Below are 21,782 nucleotides of genomic sequence, written 5' to 3' on the forward strand. Positions count from 1 at the left end.
TTTGATTTTATTATTTAGCAGGCTAGAATAATAATAGAGTGATCAGAGATGTCAAGTCTGAGGGAGAGGACAAAAATAAAATATTTTTATACATCTCTTGCAGTCTCATGGCCTGCTAAATTCTGTATTACTTCTCATAATATGCTTGGAAATATTTTATTTTTACCTCAAGGGCAATGAGTCTGTCCTTATTGAGGGATATGAATGCAGATACTACAGTGATGCTATTGACAGCTTTAAGCAGCCTCACTAGTAGCCTTGCCAGACTTATTTACTCCCTGGTATATTTATGTTGTCTTTCAAAAGCAACAGAGATTTCTACCCTCTTAGTTATAATTGCATCCTCAGCTGCCTTGTGATAGACACAACTCCCATACAATGTGAAGTGGGGAGAAGCCAGCTTTCTTCTGCAGTGGGCATTCTAAACTTTAATGTTTTCCCTACTTCTAATTAGGCATAGATAGTCCTTTGTGTTTTTCCTAGATACATTTGAGGTAAGGAAACCTAAAAGAAAAGCTTTGCAGTTATCCTAAAGGTGAAAGATGTAACAGTCAGCGTAAGATTGTTACTGATAAAGAGCTGGAGTTGAGCTTTAAGAAATTCAGATATGGGAGTGATTTAACAGTTACTGTTCAGCTTTTCCTTTGATATTTATATACCCATTGCCTCCTCTCCCCCCTTCCATTATTCTCTCCCCCCCCCCATTCCTATTTATTTTTGATTCTGCATATCCAACACTTTGGTCATCTGAAGAAGTAGGCTGTGCTCTCCAAAGATCATGATATCATCTGCTACCAGACTTTTTGTTGTTTTTTAAGTTTATTCTGTACAGACTAACTCGGCTACCTCCCTGAAGCTTTCAAATTTTGTCTGTATGCCTGCCTACCTATGTATTTTATATACACACCCATATCCATTCATACCATTATACAGGAGGGTCTGGAAAAATTTGACGGGAATGATTCAGCAAAGCTAACCACACTAATTTTAAATCCACTTATGATTATATTTTGTGAGAAAAGTTCCATCAACAACAAATCATGTCTGCAGGAAGGCATATTTCAGTGTCATATGGACTGTTGGCAATTCCTATAAGCTTTGTATAGCAATGTTTTATAAATAAATGTGTTAGGAAATTCTGCTCAACTATTTTTCAGCTGAAGCTATTCATTTGTTTTACCTTGCTTTAGGAAAAAAGCAACAATTGGTAAGGAGATGCATATTGAAAAGGGGATTTGTGGTAGTCTCAATATAGATTTTTATGATCCAGCTGCTTTGCATCATACCAGAAGTGTAAAGTGGCTGGAAAGCTAGCTTAACTAGCTATCTGGGGATCCTCCCCTTTGTGTCATTCCCTCATTGTGGTAGAACTGTAGGGAATAATTTTGGACAGTCTGGGTGCAGGTGAAAACAAGTCAGAGGATTTATTACACACTCAGCGCTGGTGGAGTGACACCCAGGGGTTAGCCTGGTGAACACTGCTTAATCAAAACATTACAAAAGATCATATAGGCAGCAGTGGATGGAGGGGAAGTGATTTGCTAGGTCTGGCAGCAAAATGGAATGAGCACGTAAGCCAATAAACTACGAGAGATTACATAGCATCTCTGCTCATCGCCAATTAACAGTTTATCAGTAATACAGGTAGTTATCCCTAACAAGCTAAATAAGCTAACATAAACATAAGACATTTAATGGTAGCTTTGAAAATTAAAATTATGATGTGTCTACTATGAGATGATATCACCATGGTCCTTGAGTAGTCCCAGGTTCATTATCTAGGATTAAAGGAAGACAGTAAGTACAACTTACACTCGTTAATTTAAACAAAGTTTATTACCAGCCAGTGGCTTATCTGAATGCAGCCCCTTGGGATGTGGTTGCCAGGGTAATCAGGGTCATGTTAGCGGCCTGTGCTGTGTTGCTCCCAAGCCTGCCTCAAATTTAGGATTGAATAGGGGTTCTTAGCAAAATACCACGGACTGCCTCAATTTACCCCTTACAGTACTGATGTAGCAGCTGCATTCCACCCTCAATTTCTCTCAAGTAAGAGGCATTCTGGAAATGAGAAATTCTGGAAGTTCTGGAAACAAATGAGGTGTGCCTCGAAGAGTATCACAATGTTTCTGCTATCCTCAGCTGTCATGCCAAGAGCAGCTGGGCATCAGTGACCCTGGAAAGCCCCAGGATTGGGGTGGGAGGCAAAAATACACCCTCTTGATTTGCGTTGAGCCTAAATGGACCATACAATCTATCTCTCCTCTCTGTTACCTGCAGCAAAATCTCTCATCATTGCCCTAAATTTGCTTCTGTCTTAGAGATTTGTTATGATCTCATTTTGTTCTAAGTTGTAACTTTTTATATCATGAAATGCTGTTGCTTGACACTGAGGTTATGAAAATCTTTGTAAAAGAAATAAATTAACTGAACATAAAACATGTTTCCTTCTTGATTATTTTTTCTTTGTGTGCTTTGTTGGGGTTTTATCACATACTGTCATAGCCAGCGTTCTACGTTTTGAATGAAATCCTAGCCCCACTGAAGAAAATGGCAAAACTATTGCTGACTTTAGTGAGGTCACAATTTGATCCTATGCTTTAACAATTCAGTTCTGTCAGCCCTCTTCTTCCTGTTTTTCACACATCTCCATAGACTTCCCTTGCCTACTATTTCTGGTCTTAAACTTCTGCTTTTTCAACCATGCTTTTTCACTCTCATTTCTCCCATGTTTTCTTTACATTGCTCTGTCAATTTTCTGTCACAGGGATTACAATCTTGGCATTACTGTAAAGGGTCCCACATTTGTTCATGTTCTCTTGGGGTGTGTCTAGACTACATTCCTCCTTCGACGGAGGCATGTAGATTAGCCAGATCGGAAGAGGGAAATGAAGCCGCGATTAAAATAATCGCGGCTTCATTTAAATTTAAATGGCTGCCCCGATCTGCCGATCAGCTGTTTGTCGGCAGATCGGGGCAGTCTGGACGCGACGCGCCGACAAAGAAGCCTTTCTTGATCGACACAGGTAAACCTGGTTTCACGAGGCTTACCTGTGCCGATGAAGAAAGGCTTCTTTGTCGGCGCGTCGCGTCCAGACTGCCCCGATCTGCCGACAAACAGCTGATCGGCAGATCGGGGCAGCCATTTAAATTTAAATGAAGCCGCGATTATTTTAATCGCGGCTTCATTTCCCTCTTCCGATCTGGCTAATCTACATGCCTCCGTCGAAGGAGGCATGTAGTCTAGACACACCTTTGGAGTCCCTAGCACAGTCTTTCTCCTTGACTGTGTGAAATCCAGCTGCTCTGTTTGTTTAAGCTATGTCTGCACTTGCACTTTTGTTGGTAAAACTCATGTCATTCAGGGTTGTGAAAAAACACATTCCTGAAACAACAGAAGTGCAGGCCTGGGAGACATTCTCTTGCCATTACTTGGAGGTGGTTTAATTATGCCAATGGCAGAGCTCTCTCCCATTGACATCGAGTGACTGTATGGGAGACCACTACTGCATTAGTGCAGCTGTGCTGCTGTAAGGTTAATAGTGTAGGCATAGCCTATCTCTCCTAAGATCTGAGTGAGAAGTACTCCAGGAACTGGCATGACACTCATTATGCCTAGGCTCCTGCAGAGGTTGCAAAACATCAGCTCCCTAGTTTGTGTGAGCAAGAAAATAATCATTGGAGCATGTTTAATTTACATTGCTGGATTCAGATTCTATACCTAAAAAAATTTGGTAAATATGGGGCTCTGGTAATAACTGATTTGGTATTGTTCTATCAAAAGGTTGTGCATTTCATTCCCTCATGATTGCTATCATCTCGATTTTTATAAATCTGAAAGGCTTCATTATTAGTAGTATTCTCAATTCCCCTGAAGTTGGCCTAAGTTTGTAGATCAAATATCAGGCTTAAAATACATTTTTGTTTTGCTTTATATAATGTCAAATGCTTTTAGTGCTTTCTTATCAAGCCTGAAATCCTGTTCAGCAGTTTTTTGCATACAGTTCCATAAGTGTATACATGTTTTAAGACTGTTTTAGGCATGTCTGTACTTCAAACACTGCAGCAGTGCAGCTGTAGCATTTCAGTGGAGTTGCTACATACACTGAGGGAGGGGTTCTTTTATCAATGTAGGTACTCTACTCTTCCTCTGGATGCAATACCTAGGTCAATGGGACAATTCTCCTGTTGACCTAATGCTGTCTGCACCCAGGCTTAGGTTGGTTTAACTATGTTGCTGAGAGGTGTTGATATTTCACATGCCTGAGGAACGTAATTATACCGACCTAATTTCCTTGTGTGGATGTTTATCATTGTATATGCAATTAGAACATATTGAAAATGATCCCAAACTCACCCCACTTTTCTATGCTTAATTTTGTCTTTTTTTGTTATAGGTGAAGAGGTGTCACCTACCCTTTGCTCAGAGTTTCCCCATCCTGAAACAATGGTTTGTGAACTACCGTGTGCAATGGACTGTGTCATTAGTGACTGGTCAGAATGGTCATCTTGTTCCCACTCATGTTCCAGTAAAAATGCAGAGGGGAAGCAAAGCAGAACTAGATCTACCTTGGCACTTCCAGGGGAGGGTGAGTAGAACCATATTTGGATAAGGCCCAAACACCAATATTATAGTCCTAACCAATAATTTGCACTCAGATGAATCTTTGTTCCTACAAAGCTCTGTGCAAAGATTAACCTCTATGCTGATAGATCATACCCACTGTCAATATAGCTATGTTTTAATGGAAGTTATTTATTACATTTTATTCTGTGGATTATCTGATTTTTAAAGGACAATTTTTTAGCTAGTGAAAATTGTCATAACTCTATTGATTTAAAAAGGGCACCATCTGGGGATTCACCATCTGGGGATTCACTGAAAGAGGAGTAGAGATAGATACAAAATAAATATATGGCACAAACTCTCAATACCTGGCTAATTATATAGAAGTATATTAGTTCCAGTCCAGGAGAGAACAGAAAGATGTGTAAAATCACATAGTATAAAAACAAAAACATGTAATACATTAGACTTATGAAATGTACTCCAGGTTCTTGAATTTTAGACAAGAGTATGCAAATAGCTTTCCAGCCCTTCCTCTGGATCTATATTGACAAATACATTAGACACAGTAACACTCCTGTTTGGCTACAGTTTTGTACAAAGGCTTCTTCTCAAGCACATAGTTCATTCAAATTTCTTGGCTTTAGCATGTGCAGATCAGTGATGAGGATCAGGCCACTGCTGTTCTCTATACAATGAAAATCTGGAAAATACCAGAATCATTTAAAAAAATGGTCAGTATCCCATCAGATATCACAGATTTAAAAAGTGCTGGCTCAGCATTTTGATCTCAGCTCCGTAAGGCCTCGTCCGTGTTCTAAAAATTACCTTTATTGTTTCTCAGCCATTACAATAACAAAAAATAAAGTTGCATATTTTTCATTAAGGTTACAATGTGTTCTGAAATGTAAACAAGATAGATGTGAAATTTCAAAAGCAAAATAAAAACCAGAATTGTTAATTTGAAAGAAAATGCACATGCCATTCCTCCAGCTTTATAATCTCAAGAATATATAGTTTGAAAGCCCAAAATAGAAATGAAATGCTTAGAACCGAAGAGTCAGAATTTCTTAAACAGAAATAAAACATGAATAACAATCAAAAGCCACATCTTCCTGAACATTCTCAAAAATTATTAAAACAATAAACTGTACAATATCAAAATACTGGAAAAAATAAATACTTGGGGGAAGGACAAGAATGTGATTTTAGAGAGACAAAGTGGGTGAGGCAATATTTTTGTATTGGACCGACATGAGAAAGACAAGCTTTCAATCTTACGCAGAGCTTTTCCTTCGTGTCTGAGAAATTTACTCAGAGGATATGTCTGCACAGCAAAGAAAAACCCAAGGCTGGTGAATGCCAGCTGACTTTGGATACTGGAGCTCAGACTGTGAGGATGTTTCACTATATTTAATCTGCCATTTTGTTGCCTAGTCACTCTGGTCTGCTTTGGAATTAACTGTCCCGTGACAAACTTTGTTATCTCACTTTTTCTACCCTTTGTTCCAGATCATTTATAAGTATGCTAAACTGCCCTTGTCCCAGTACAGAGTGTTGTTGGATCCTCGCTATTTATCTCTCTCCAAAAATTGGCCATGTACTTTCAGGGATAGCATGTATTTCATGTATTTGCAGCAGCGGTTAAAAAAGCAAACAGAATATTAGGAATCATTAGAAAAAAAAGGGATAGAGAATAAGACAGAGAATATCTTATTGCCTCTATATACATCAATGGTACGTCCACATCTTGAATACTTCATAAAGATGCAGTAGTCTCATCTCCAAATATATATATATTGGCATTGAAAAAGATTCACAAAAGAGCAACAAAAATTATTAGGGTTTGAAATGGGTCCCATATGAAGAGAGACTAAAAAGACTGGGACTTTTCAACTTTGAAAAGAGGAGACAAGGGACGGGGGTATGATAGAGGTCTATAAATTTGTGACTGGTATGGAGAAAGTGAATAAGGAAAAAGTATTTACTTGTTCCCATAACATAAGAACTAGAGGTCACCAAATGAAATAGGTAGCAGGTTTAAAACTACAACAAAGTTTTTCTTCATGCAGCGCACAAGTCAACTTGTGGAAATCCTTGCCAGAGGATATTATGAGGGCTAGGACTTAAACAGGATTCAAAAAAAGAACTAGATAAGTTCATGGAGGTTAGGTCCATCAATACTTATTAGCAAGAATGGGTAGGAATGGTGTCCCTAGCTTCTGTTTGTCAGGGGCTGGAAATAGATGACATGAGAGGGATCATGTGAAGATTCCCTGTTCTGTTCACTCCCTCTTGGACATTTGGCATTGGCTACTGTCAGAAGACAGAATACTGGGCTAGATAGATCTTTGTTCTGACCCAGTATGGCCGTTCGATCACCCTCATCTACATGCTTGATGGCTCCCTCAAAGAATACTAATAGATTGGTGAGACCTGATTTCTATTTACAAAAAGTTCTTCTCCCTACAAGTTGATCTATGTGTCTGATAATTCTGTTCTTCACAACAGTTTGCCTGGTATTGAAGTTATTCTTACCAATCTGAAATTGCTAGGACTGCCTCTGAAACCATTTAAAAACATTAGCACCAAGTTAGCTGTTCTCTAGTCATCTGTTACTGAAGGTGTTTTAAACAATAGATTACATATTATAATTAGAAGTTCTTCAATTTCATATTTAAGTTCCCCCAGAAGGTTTTTGTGACTACTATACGGTCCTGGTGACTTATTCCTGTTTAATTTATCATTTCATTTGCTTTCTCTGCAATATATTTCTACTACTATAATTTTCATCAAGAATGAAATTTTTATCCATAGAGATTCCATGGTATAGCTGAATACCTATGGTGAAGGGAGAATCGCTCTTATCAGTGTAGGTAGCATCTTCACTGAAGAGCTACAGTGGCTCAGCTGCAGTGGTGCATGTGTCAGTGAACTCCAAATGATCTTTTTTCTATGGTATTGATTGGGACCACAATTCTGAAAAGGCTCAGATCTGCAAAATGTTGAGCATTGTAATATACCAGGTTGATCTGGGCACTACTGAAAGGGTCAAATCAGGGTGCATTGCTCAGAACCAGTGCTACTTACAGCCCAAGCCTGGAGTTCTCCTATATAAAACACCAAACGAGTCACACAGAGCTCTTCAGCTGCCACTCTTGCCAGCAGGAAGTCTCAGAAGCAAAACCCCTTAGACGCACCAGCGTTCCCTGCACAACCCGCACCACACATTACACAAGCAAGAGGTTATAAAAACAAATCTCACCAATTCTGAACACGTTCTCCCAGTCCCAAAAGACCAGCCACAGTCCCAGGACAATTTATACCTCAAAACTTATCCAAAAGAGCATGCTGTGCCAATCCTTTAGAGTCTAAAATCTAATGGCTTATTACTAAAAGTAAGAAGAGGGTTGAGAGTAAGATGTTAAAGAGAATATATTACATACATCAATCCCCAAGTTCTTGATGCAGGCATTAAGCAGAGATGTACAAACAAATTGCTAGCTTAAAAGTCTCTGGAGTGCATTTGGTGTCAGGATGGGTCAACAAAACGTTCTGGGGCCTCTGTCCTAACCAGTGGTGCTTCTGGAGCAAAAGGCAAAAGTGAAGACAAAATGGAGGCACCCTCAAGATACTTTTATAATCTTGCCCGTGTGGAGGGAATTTCATTGTTCTCATGAGTACCTCCCAAACAGGAGCTAATCACATGATCAAATGACCTATCCGTGTCCTTCATGCGAGTAGCCATGATATACTTGCTGGTCTGCAAGTTCCCAGACGCATTCCTCAAGTGATTATTGGCAATCTTGATAGCCTTTGTCTATGCTATTTACTAAATAACCATTCCTCACAATAGGTTATCAAGGCCTATTGCTGTCTCCTAGACACAGAACATTTAAAATATACGTACAGAGCCCATATTAATAAATTTACATATTAAAATCATACACACATATGAGTTGCATAGATAGAATAAGCATAGCATAAGCTTTCATTTGATACCTTACATGGCCCACTTTGCACCAAATTTGGGTAAATACACAATAGTGGGTGCAACAGTAATCTGCCTGCTCACATTAAAATCCAGTAACATGACAGCATCTCTTGAGATATGTTGCTTGCCCCCAATTACCTTTGAATACAATAGGACATTCTGGTGCTTAATATCTTGATGAATGTATTGTCTGTTATTTAGTAATAGAGAGGTACCCGTGTTAGTCTGATCTTGCTAAAACAAAAGGAAAAACTATGTAGAACTTTAAAGACTAACAAGATGGTTTAATAGGTGATGAGCTTTTGTGGGCCAGACCCATTTCCTCAGATCATATTCTGGAAGAGAATTGGCATGACCATATATACCAAAGGAACACAATGAAAAAAGTGAAAACATTATTAAACTGACAAATCAGATATAGTACAGAAGGTAGGGTGAGGAGGAGCGAGGGAGGAAATAGCTATTTGAGTCAATGAATGGCTAATCAGGGGTGATAAGTGGGAAGCTATCTTTGTAATGGTTAAGGTAATTAGCATCTTTGTTAACGCCCGTTCATAAAGTGTCAAATTTAAGGATGAAAGAAAATTCTGAAGTTTTCCTCTGTAATCTGGTGTTAAAGTCTCTTTGAAGTAAGATGCATGTAGTAAAGTCATTAAGACTATGTCCAGGTAGGCTGAAATGAAAAGCAACTGGTTTTTCCTTGTGAAGATGTCTGATGTCTGACTTGTGGGCATTAATTCTATGACGAAGTGTCTGAGAAGTCTGTCCAATATACATGGCAGAAGGACACTGTTGGCACATGATGACATAAATTATATTTCTCGATGAACAGGAATATGTGTTCTTGATCATATAACTTACATGGTTTGGTCCAGTAATAGATATGTAGCCATGTTAGAGTATGTCTGCACTACAAAGTTAATTCAAACTAACAGCCGTTAGTTCGAATTAACTTTCATAGCGTCTATACATGCAAACCGCTAGTTCGAACTTAATTTGAACTAGCGGAGTGCTTAATTCGAACTAGGTAAACCTCATTCTATGAGGACTAACGCCTAGTTCAAATTAAGTTAGTTCGAATTAGTGCTGTAGTCTGGTATAACTGAAACAAAAACAGGACTATGTAGCCCTTTAAAGACTAACAAGATGGTTTATTAGGTGATGAGCTTTCGTGGGTCAGACCTACTTCCTCATATCAAATTGTGGAAGAAAATTGGCACAACCATATATACCAAAGGATACAATCAAAAAAATGAACACATATGAAAAGGACAAATCAAATTTCAGAACAGAAGGGGAATGTCGGGGGGAGATAAATGTCTGTGAGCTAATGATATTAGAGGTGAAAATTGGAGAAGCTATTTTTGTAATGAGTAAGGTAATTAGTGTCTTTGTTAAGACCTACCTGTAAAGTGTCATATTTAAGCATGAATGACAGTTCAGAGGATTCTCTTTCAAGTCTGGTGTAAAAGGTCTTTGAAGCAGGATGCAGGTAATCAGGTTGTTGAGACAGTGCTCTTTCTGGTTGAAATGGCAAGAAACTTTTTTCTTTGTGATTCTGTCTAATATCTATTTTGCGTGAATTGATTCTTTGGCGAAGTGTCTGAGACGTGTGTCCAATGTACATAGCAGACGGACATTGTCGGCACACAATAGCATAAATTATATTTCTGGATGAGCAGGCATATGTGTTCTTGATCTTATAACTCAATTGGTTAGGTCCAATAATGGTATCAGCAGAGTGAACATGTGGACAAAGCTGGCAACAGGGTTTGTTGCAAGGGAAAGTTCCAGGGTTGGTGTTAGTGGGGTATGTCCTGTGGTTGTTAGTAAGAATCATCTTGAGGTTAGGTGGCTGTCTATAGGAGACTCTGGGTCTGTCTCCCAGAGCCTCTTGGAGTTTAGTATCTTGTTCCAGTATAGGTTGTAGTTTATTGATAATGTGTTGGACGGATTTAAGTTGGGGGCTGTAGGGAATGACAAATGGTGCTCTATTGTTGGTTTTCTTGGGTCTATCTTGAAGTAGATGGTTTCTGGGTATTCATCTGGCTCTTTCAATTTGTTTTTTTATTTTTCCGGGTGGGTAGTTGAGGTTTATAAATGCTTGGTAGAGATCCGGAAGTTTCTGATCTCTGTCAGTGGGATTAGAGCAGATGCGATTGTATCGAAGGGCGTGGCTATAGATGATGGATCGTATGGTGTGTTCTGGATGGGAGCTGGAGGCATGAAGGTAACTGTATGAGTCGGTGGGTTTTCTGTAGAGACTGGTGTCTAATTTACCATTGGTGATTTCTACTGTGGTATCCAGGAAATGGATCTGTCATGTAGAATGGTCCAGGCTGTGATTGATGATGGGGTGTAGGTTGTTAAATCATTCACATCAATATCAGCATGTCATCATGTGTCAACACTGTCTCTAGTGCCCTGCATTGCTGGTGTAGGTCTTCTTTAGGTATAGTGAGGAGTTTTGGAATATCATAAAACATCCCAAATATACTGCTGTGTTCCTTGAGCTGTATGAAACATTCTTCAACTGACTGTATTGCACAATCTAGCACCTGGTTAAAGAATTCAACTTTGAATTGTTGTTTGGAATCTCTTATGGGATTATGCCATGCCTTGTAATCAAAATGTCTTCTTCTTTGGTGACTCTTGTATTCTTGAATGGGTGGGAAAATAGCTTCAGTGTGAAGTTCCTCTGCCAACTTCTATACACTCTTCAGAATGTTTTGAAATCCCTCATCTGGCCGGTAAGACTGTAGGTATGACTTTGCTTAGTCCAGTTGTTCCATTGCTCCAGATATATCATGGTCAACACCTTGGAGTCTCTTGCTTACAACATTTATTTCAAACAGTATGACATGCCACAACACTAAGCCACACAGAAATTTGAAGTTATGTATGTTTCTGGTGATTCCATTTCCCTCTGCCACTGTTCTCCCAAGAACAGTTCCTGTCATAGCATTATCCTCCATAATGGCAACTGTGGCATCATCTATCTTCCCAGTTTGGTGCGTGTTAGGCTTTATCACCGCCACTCGACTTTCCCATTGTGTGGCACTCGGTGGTTTCAGTGTCAGAGAGGATGTTCCCTCATGTTGCTTCAAAATTTGCCATCGATGAGTTGATGCAGAGAAAAATGCTTTGAATTACATTAAAGAATTCAGCAGCCTCACTAGAAGCTGATGCTGCATCACTGATCACCAAGTTCATTGAATGAGAACTGCATGGGACAAAAAAAGCTTGAGGGTTTAACTCTCGGATCCATGTCCGCACTCCTCTGTTCTTTCCTCTCATGTTGGCACCATTATCGTAGCCCTGACCTCTCATGTCAGCTATAGCAATTCCTGTATCTTCTAGCTTTTTAAGAAGCATGTTTGTCATACCAGCTCTTGTAGTATCATCAGTGTCAATAAATTCTAGAAAATGCTCTCTGACAGTCACCATTGCAGGGACATTTTCACTAGATTCTGTTCTTGTTACAAAATGCACCATTAAAGTCATTTGTTCTGTACGGCTGATGTCAGGTGTGCAGTCCAGAATAACAGAGTAATATCTTGCTGACTTCAGATCTGCCACAATCTTCTGTTTGACTTTTGTTGCCAGTAACTGTATGATCTCATTTTGAATTGTTTTTCCAAGGTAGTGGGGTATTTACATTTCTTGGGTGGTGACTCTTCTTAGATGCTCTTTGAGTACAGCATAAAACTCAGCCATCAGCTCCACAATTTTAAGGAAGTTTCCATTGTTTGGCACATACAGTAGATCTGACGTGCCACGCAGTGCTAGGTTTTGGATAGCAAGCATTCTCAAAATGGCAATGAGCCTTTTCAGAACATTTTGCCAGTAAAGAGACTCTGATGCAATCTTCTCTTGATGTTGATCATCTATGGCGGCCTTTAACCTCAGTCTCATCTCAAGTTCTTTCCACCTATGGAATGCTCTTTGGTGATCTGCTGCCTTCTCGTGGCATGCCAGATTTCTCAACAGATTTTTGCAGTCCATTGTTCCTGTAGAACCCAGTGTGGCTGGAACATTAGATTGGAAGAGTTTGCAACAAAAACAGTGCAACATTCTGGGTTTATGAGTACATAAGCCGTGGCCTCTCCACTTTGACACCATTGGGGATTTCATGCCAGTAATGTATTGGATGGAAAATTCTATTTTCATTGTCTTTGGGGAACACGAAGTTTTCCCTTTGTACTGTATGGCCCTCAGCAAGTAAGTCCCTCAGGCTACTGCTCAAGTGAGTCCACAGTCCTGGACCACCTAGACTTAAGGAACTAAACTCAGCAGCAGCTGTTTCTTACTTCTCCACCATGCTTTTCTCTGATCTACATTTTTCTTTGGGAATGTGCATGGTTACATCTATTTGAGATGGAGATATAGATGCTGCAGTAGCTGCCAGGTCACCTGCACTCTGACTAACTGGAAGATCAGGCATCTCCTCACCACTCACATCCTCACTGGGGCCGGAAGGCTCACCATGAACATTTGTGTCTATGTATCTCAGGAGAGCTCCTTCCTGCTTAGATAGAAAAGCTTCCTTTGCTTTCTTTCTTTTTCTGAATGCTGCCCCAGAGGGGTGTTTTCTTCTTTCACTCATGACTGCTGTTCTGTGCCAGCTGCAGTGGCTCTCAACGCTCAGTTGAAGGGGACAAATAAGCAGGCTGGTAGCAGGGCCTGAGTGAGGGAAGATATCAGCATCTTAAGGGCCTAACTGGCTACTACTACTTCAGTTGACTGCTTGTTCTCCTCAAGTGGGAAGCGGCAGGAAAAAGGAAGCTCCCTGAGAAGCTGGCGTTAATCAGTCCAGGCTCCTGGGGGTGCTAGAGAGGTACATAAGAGGCTCCTCCTCCTCTCTCTCTCTGCAGCTCGTGTTGCTTTCTGTTATTCCCTCTCACCTTTTCTCCTGCCTGCCTGTTATGTCTCGTGCCCTCCTTCCTCCAGCACATCACTCCACCATCTCTGTGCATCTGCAGCAGAGAGAATACATATGCACCAGATGCAAACACAATTTTCTACACCCTGGGTTCTAGTGGCGCCTAGTGGGTCCTGGTAGCTGAGGCAGCCACCTTAGTTCGCCTCATGGTAAAGCCAGCCTTGGTGGTGTTTTGGGGTGTCTGTCACTTCATTTTATACTCCTGTTCCCTCTTGGAGAAGCTTTTCCAGTGGGAGAAGATGACAGACACTTTCTTGAAGAACTACATATTGTTTCTTTGCTATAAAGTAGATGTTTGTGTCTTGTTTTCAAAAATGGCCATTTAGCCGGTAATGGACCATCAGCCTTATTGACATATGGCTGTGGCATCAGCTTTCCCTTTGTCTCTGAGGAATAGGTTTAGCCATTCTCCAGCCTCATATGGGAAACATACTTCAGTCATGATTTTAGTTTATGTTCATAGCTTTAGATGCAAAGTTGCTATGTTCATTTTCCCTGTAATATTATGGATTAGAAAGTTATGAGTTTTTAAATTATATCTCAGAAGGCATAACCTTCTTCAAATACTGTTATACTATTGTGTGGTGGTGTGAACACCAGGGTGTATTTTATCAGTCTCCCAACGATATGGCAGGAAATTGCTGTATCTGTCACAGAATGAACATTCTATAAAAGGTAATTATTTAAATAAAGTTGTTTGAAAGCCAGGTGATACTGGCATTTAAATGGTATCAATTAGCCTACAAATGGTAGCAGCGGCATAGTAAATTGGAAATCTACTTCACACATTTCTGTTTCCATTGTGTGTTTGTCTGAATTCAATGTTGTGCAGGGCTAATTTAGTGGGGAAGCAGCATTTCTGAATTATAGCTGTTACTATAGCCATAAAAATCTTTCTGTCTGTCTGTCATTCTTTCACTTATCATTTCCACAATATTCTCCCGGTTAATTAATTTACAGGTATAAATATATTATTCTTTTCACTACTTTCAGGAGGGAAACCCTGTCCTCCTCATCAGGCGCTACAGGAATATCGTTTATGTAATGAGAATATTTGCACACAGCTCTACTGGGAAACATCCCCATGGGGTTCTTGTTCGGAAGACACTTTAGTAACTGCCCTCAATGCTACCATTACATGGAACGGAGAAGCTACTTGTGGCGTGGGCATACAAACAAGGAAAGTCTTTTGTATGAAGAATAATTTTGGCCAAGTTACAAATAAAAGGTATTACAAGAAAGGTTCTTGAAGATGCAGCTTTGATTGCATTTCTGGAATCATTATTTGTGGTTACAATATATTAAAAATGCAAACATTAATTTGTGTTTTGGGAAAACCAAAGCTATGAAAGTGTTTTTATTGCTGGCTTTATTTTCCAGATGCTGAGAGAGGATCCTTTTAGATAACTGGATAAGCCAGTTTTATTTGTAAATATAGTAGTGTGTGGGTCACAATTCAGGTTTTTTTCCCCCAGTGGCTGAAAAAATTTACAATGGCTCATCTATGTTTTTTGTTCTGAATTTTTGCAAATGTCTTTGCTGCAAGGAAGTTGTGATGAAAATACAATCTGGAACTGAACATAAGTTACTGACCTAATTTTAACAAACTCTTGTTAATAAAAAACAGTTCATATGTTTGCATTTTGAATAGGTGGGGCTGCATGTTTAATATATATTATTCAGTTGATTTGTGTTCCTATTTCAATAAACACACTCGAGCCATTTATTTAGCACTGTTTATATCCTGAGCTTCTACTTTGTTTTACTAATCTGGATATGAGACACACAAGTATTTTCTACAGTATAAAAAGATCAAGTGATAGTTTATTACTTACAGCCTCATTTTAAATCTTATTGTATATCTCAAAGCAATCCTACTAAATATGGGAAGACTGTGGTCACTTCAGTAAAGTTAATTAAAATTCTTGAGGTTATTGAGATTAATTGAGCAAAGAAGAGAATGTCTAATGCCTATTAAGCCACTGTAAGTTTATCACCATTAAGTCGGACCATTTGTGGTGCCGTACAACGTGTAAAATAGTTATTTTCCCCCATCCTGAGCATACTAGCTAAGTGGAAATAGAGCACAAATGAGAAAACATAATCTTGGCTACAATGGGAGGATGAAACTAGCGGATGAGGAAAGAGGGAGTTTTAATATAGAAATGTCTTGGATTGTAGTATGACAGAATTATAAATTTATTGCATGCCCTGGGATCATCAGAATTCAGCACTCCCCTGCATTTTCAAATGTAATTTTATTGTTACATTAACATTCTATTTGTGAAGTGTAATGGAACGGATCTGGAAGTCATTGAGCCAAGAAGGAGGCTCCCACTAGGATGATTCTGTTCCTCTTTATTGTGGTCTTCAGTGTGATTTACAATGGCAAGCCCCTGTCTCAACCAAATAATTAAATTAAAGAAGCAAAACCAAACCTCTCTGAGAACCATAAAAAGCAATTTCTTAATTCAAGAAAGAATGGTCACTGTGTCAGAAGTAAAGAAGTAACTAGTGGCACTCCAAAAATGATAGTAGTATAATAGAGGTGATAGGAGATTATATTAGCCTGATGTTTCTAGAAAGGAAAGGGACAGTATTCTGTAAAACATAGTGATTTTGAGCCCTGATCCAGTAGTGAATGCCACATGTTTGGGTTGCTTCACCTATGTGGAAGTTCTTGACACAATTAGGGCTCATGGCACTAATCTAGTGAATTTTGAGACCATAATGATAGCAATATGGCAGAATAATGTCTAGTTTTTAATTTATTTTTCAGAATATAGTTGTTTATTAAAATTAACCTAACAAGAAAAATCCTAACTTAAAGCTGCTATAACAGTAGTAAACTAGCTTCAGGAACAGGATTAATTTATCTAAATAAATAATCTTTATGTGTTAGCAAACTGCATTTTTTATCCCTCTCCTCCCTCCTCCAGTTATTTGAAGAAATGGGACTGAAACATTGCACACAATCTTTAAGAAACTGAAAGCCACTGAAAACAGGGTATAAAAAAAATAAGATTGCAGTGACTTACATATGTAATGAAAGGAAAAAAAGCATTGCATGCCGAGAATTCTTTCTCCCTTCTTGACTATTCATGATTATTGAATTGATGCTTTTCATTGTAATTATTTTTTAAAAACCTTGTTTGAAACATAAAAGAATTACAAAAATATATGAATAGTTCAGTTAGCTGAATTCTAATTTTAAGATTGATATTTGTTTCTTCTTTAGTTGTACAATAATATACCTGTAGTTATTGGTTGGATGTGCTCAGGTAGATGATGGTTATTTCTCAAGCAATTTTTTTACCTGGGGAATAATGAAGATTGTGAAAGGCTAATTGTTTTTACTTGCTCACTTAGAAAGAGAACTGCCCTTTTCCCTTTCTGCTCCTGAGTTAAACAGGGAGCTTCTCGTTTCCATTTTTTTTTCATTAGAAAATAGATTTCATTTTAAATTAGGAGTCTGAAATTGAAAGCAAAATCAAAGGGATCTATTTACTATACAGTGCTGTGCTTAGAAAATTATAGACACAAATTCCCATAGACCTATTGGCCGGGATCCCCCTGAAGTGTGCTCACTGTGGGTCAAGAGGGGGTTTTGCAAATAAGATTTAGGTCACTTCTGTATTTTCCTAAAGCTGGGGTTGCTGAATGTTGCTGGGCCAAATTCTACGTATAATTTAGAGTAACCTGAAGGCCAGTTGTCAGTTGCACTAACTGTGCACAGACCTCCAGGAGTGTTCTGGGATCTAGCAATAGCCTAGTATGAACAGAACTCAGTTTAGAAACAAGCTAGATGGTAAACCTGATTAGCTGTGCTTCTTGGATATGCATTGTAGAGTTCAGCCACAACCGTGTGAAGCCTACTAATTATTCAGATTGCTAAAATGATCATATTATTGAGAATAACATACATTGTAGAGACTCTCATGTCTTGTATTTACAATTGTATTGATAGGTGTCCAGATTCCCTCCGACCTGAAACAGTGCGTCCATGTCTTCTCCCGTGTAAAAAAGATTGTGTTGTTACCCCTTTCAGTGAATGGACATGCTGTCCTATGACATGCCAACACGGTAAGCTTCTGAAAATGAGAATGAATAAGATTTTAACTATAACCTGTTCACTTCAGCCTCCTCAGGCAATGGATTTTCAAGACTAAAAAAATTTCACAGGCATTTGTGTAATTTATAGTATGTGTTACCTTGACTAGATGAATCCATGAAAAAGCAAATGGGTAAGTCTTGTCTTCATCTTTTGTACATGATCAGATAAACAATACCACTTTAGGATTAAGGTTACAATTAAATTGCAGAATGGTCAGGGATCAGCAACCTTTCTGTAATAATCAAGTTGTTGTTTAAGGAGCCTGTTGATGTTTTTAAAAGGCTTCATTATTACAAAATCATTTAGTGAAGCCTATATTTTATTCTAACCAGGTCAGCTCTATTTAATCAAAGCCCTAATTAAAACAAAGCTCTGTTACATTCCCCAGTTTTTCAAACCTGGCTGGACAGCACTGCTTCATAACATTACAACTGAGATCTGAAGTGTAGACTTTGATTTTTTCTTAGGCACCCCCTCTTCACCTGCCATCAGGCTTATGTGAAAGTTTCAGATAATCCCTCACCTCTTCCAATAAATAGCATGTGTCTATTTCAGAGGGAGATTTTCAAAAGTGTCTAAGAGTCTAGGGGCTCCAGTCCAAGGGAAGGCACTTCAGAGAATCTACCTCTGTGTTGATATTTGAGTAATTACCTCCATGTCTATCTGTTATGAGCCCAATCCCACATTTTGTATCCAATTAAAACTCTCACTGTCTATACTCATTGGGCTCTGTGATATGCAGTGGACTTCACTGGCTGATTTGTACACAGGAAGTTGTGCTGTGCAGCACCACAACTCCTAATTAGCACGTGCTTTGGGATCTGGAATATAGCTACTGTGTCTGGTCAGGTGACAGCACTAAACAGAGTGTGTGTGGGGGGACAGAATGACCTCTCTGAAAGAAGCAAGATCCCCCCACAAGTGCAGATCCCCACCACGAGTGCAGATCATGAATTCTTGCTCCCACAAGGATTGGGCAGAGTGGCAGAGTGGTAAGAGGAAGCCAGGTGATGGATGAAGCAAGGGTGCTTGTGATCTCATGAGGAGATGCTGGTTATTCATGGTTTTTGGCTGAGCTACAACAGATCCAGTAGTTCTGGCTTCAGTCGGTGACTGCTGCTGTTGGTAATCTGAGGTGTGGGCATTGAACTGCACTATTGCCTGTTGCCAGCAGTGACCACTATGGGGTTTGTTTGTTTCCTGTTGGGGTAGTGGGGTTAAGGGAGGAGAAGACTGTAGGGGTTAAGGACGGCTTGGCGAGGGGACAAGAACAATGGGGATCAAGGCAGGCTTGCCTGGTGGGAAGGGTCAGAGTGGTTTAAGAGAGGCTTTTTAGTGGGGGGAAGGGCTGAGGTAGTCGAGGAAGGTTTGCAGAGTGGAGAGGGGACAGTGGCATTAAGGGAGGCCTGCAGAGAAGTGAGGGGAGGGAGCAGTGTGATTAAGGGAGGCCTATAGATCACTGGTGCCCTAGTAGAGAAATTGCAAATTGAAACCTGTGGCATTTCTATGTCTGTAATTTCAAAAGTCTTTATTGCTACTATCCTGGTATCTATTAAATCCGTACATTGGAAAACATTTATTTGACTGCGGCTCAAACTTTCAGAGGCCTGCATAAACAGCTGCTCGGCTTTACTGTTCATAAAGCCCCCATTTATCAGTTTCATTTAGCGAATGAGCTTTGTTACTGTGCGTCTTCAGTTTCCTATGTTTTCAGAGATCTATTGGTGGTTTTTAAGACCAATGCAGTATTTTAGAATCAGTTTGGATTGAAGTGTTTGCTGTCAGCCTCCTTGCCCTTCAGAGATTGTCAGTGGATGCCACATCCCAGACCCAGTCTAGATTTTATAGGTAAACGAGTTGCTTTTATAACAGAGAATCCTGTTTTAATTAGCAGTTTATTTTAGTTTTGTTTATTACCTGAGAAATTACATTGCCAATTAAATAATACTTTAAAATTAAAATGAGAATACATTAATTATTTAATTTACTAGGTGCTGGTATTATTTTAATATAATTCTAAATTAAAACTTCTCAGTTGTGGGAGTTTGTTGCCTGCAGATTTGTTATTGATATGGCTGTATTGTAATTTTTTCCCCTTTGCAGTGTGCAGTTAAAACAAACATGATTTGAAGTTTGGAAGCCATTATACATACATGAGTTTTTAGGGTTTTTATTTTTTGCTTTTTTTCCCTAGAAGAGTTTTATTTAATGAAAACAATATGCGGATAGCAAGCAACTAAACTACAGATCAAGCAAGACAAGGTATTGCATTGCAGATTTAAAATGAAACATGTAGCAGAGATTAGGAGAATCTGTACTTGCAAAATTCAGTTTTACCTATTAAGCTGTTTGTGATTTATCTTGTAAAATTGCATCCAGCTTTTCTATCTAATATTAAAAACTGGTATTTTCACTATTTGTAATATTATCACACATCAGGTAGCCTCTTGGCAAAGGATTATCAGACATGATAGAAACATGGACAGCACTTAGGCCATGGTGTCCAACATGCTAGCCACTAGCTACATGTGGCTATTTGGCCCTTTGAGTGGTCTAATTGGCTTGAACAATAGGGCTATTTGGCCAGTTGAGTGTGGCTTGCTTGGTATAGCACTAGCCATTGTAGTGGCTACTGCTTCAGAATTGGTTAGACACCAAGGCTGCATCTAGACTGGCATGATTTTCCACAAATGCTTTTAATGGAAAAGTTTTTCCGTTAAAAGCATTTACAGAAAAAAGCGTGTAGAGTGGCACGGACGCTTTTGTGCAAAAGCACTTTTTGCGGAAAAGTGTCCGTGCCAATCTAGACGCGGTTTTGCGCAAAAAAGCCCCGATCGCCATTTTCGCAATTTGCATTTTCGCATTTGCGCAAGAGGGCTTTTTCCCGAGCAGGAGCAGCATAGTATTTGCGCAAGAACACTGACAATCTTACATTAGGTCGTCAGTGTTCTTGCGCAAATTCAAGCGGCCAGTGTAGACAGCTGGCAAGTTTTTCCGCAAAAGTGGCTGCTTTTGTGGAAAAACTTGCTAGTCTAGATGCAGCCCATAAGTCTTAGGGCAACCACAGACACATGGACAACATAATTTTAAAAATTGTAATTGAATCTCATGCCTGTGATGAGTCAAGAAGGCAATTTGTTACAAGTAAATGTATTGATTCTCTGCCATTTCAAATACTCCAAGGTGACTTCTGTTCACCTTTGTCTCTATAATTGGTGCAATTGGTCTTTGATGATGACAGTGAAAATTATAACCAAGAAGGGATAAAATGTAGGTTGCAAAATGTACAGCCTCCGTAGTTATTCCATAATCTTCAACATGGATGGTGTTCGTACTTGGGAAATGGCTACTTTTATCACAGATGATGTGCTTCAGTGATCTGTCAACAGGAACCTAAAAAGGGAGAGGGTATTAGAAAGAGAAGGTCACATCCCTAAAAAAAAAGTTGCTGTTGGTAGTGCAGGATCTATTTACCATTTCTTGAACCTCGTAGTGGACTTCCATTTTTTGTCTCTTGAGAAGATATCATCCCTGAGTATATAGAATACTCTGACAATATGTGTGTTAATCGATATGATGTAAAGCTAGGAATGACCAAGTATATTTGTCAGTTGTCTTTTAATAATGAAAGATGATGATATACATCCTAAATTATATTACAGGTGGCTAATTTACTGAAGAAGATTTTCACTGCTGTAATAGTAATATTAATAAGAAAACACAGTAAGATTATTTCATGAGTTTTTGCATTAGTGATTTTTATTACTTGTGTAAAGACTGCTATCACACAGTACAGCCTGGCTTTGTGTGTTCAGGGCATACATACTATCCTTTGTTGTTTTGTCACTAAATTTAAGTCTGCAATGCCCCCATTGTTCCAATCTGTGGCTGTGAGAAGTAAAGATGAGCAATTTCACAGTAGTTCAATCACTTAGTCAAGTGTTCATAAAAGATTAGGTAATACAGGTTGAACTTTTCTAGTCCAGCACCCTTGGGACTTGACTGGTGCCGAACCAGAGAATTTGCTGAACCGCTGGAGGTCATTATTTTCTAGCAGCATTGCCAACACTTTCACTGCTTACTGGGCTATTAGAAGATATTTAAAGGTATATTAGAGCTAAATAAAAGCACAGAACACTGAGAGTCAGGACTGGTGGCTGTAAACAAA

General features: G+C 39.1%; 1 protein-coding gene across 1 annotated transcript in view; it reads left to right on the forward strand.

Annotated features, from left to right (window-relative positions):
• THSD7B (thrombospondin type 1 domain containing 7B) overlaps positions 1 to 21,782 on the forward strand; it is a 623,878-nt gene that overhangs the window by 340,464 nt on the left and 261,632 nt on the right. The window contains exons 8-10 of the mRNA XM_075933305.2: positions 4,395 to 4,586; positions 14,494 to 14,728; positions 17,468 to 17,583. Of these exons, the coding sequence (XP_075789420.2) occupies positions 4,395 to 4,586; positions 14,494 to 14,728; positions 17,468 to 17,583 (543 nt within the window). The remainder of the gene's footprint in view (positions 1 to 4,394; positions 4,587 to 14,493; positions 14,729 to 17,467; positions 17,584 to 21,782) is intronic.

Source organism: Pelodiscus sinensis, chromosome 7 (genome assembly GCF_052426305.1).
Source record: "Pelodiscus sinensis isolate ZL-2025 chromosome 7, ASM5242630v1, whole genome shotgun sequence".
NCBI lineage: Eukaryota > Metazoa > Chordata > Testudines > Trionychidae > Pelodiscus > Pelodiscus sinensis.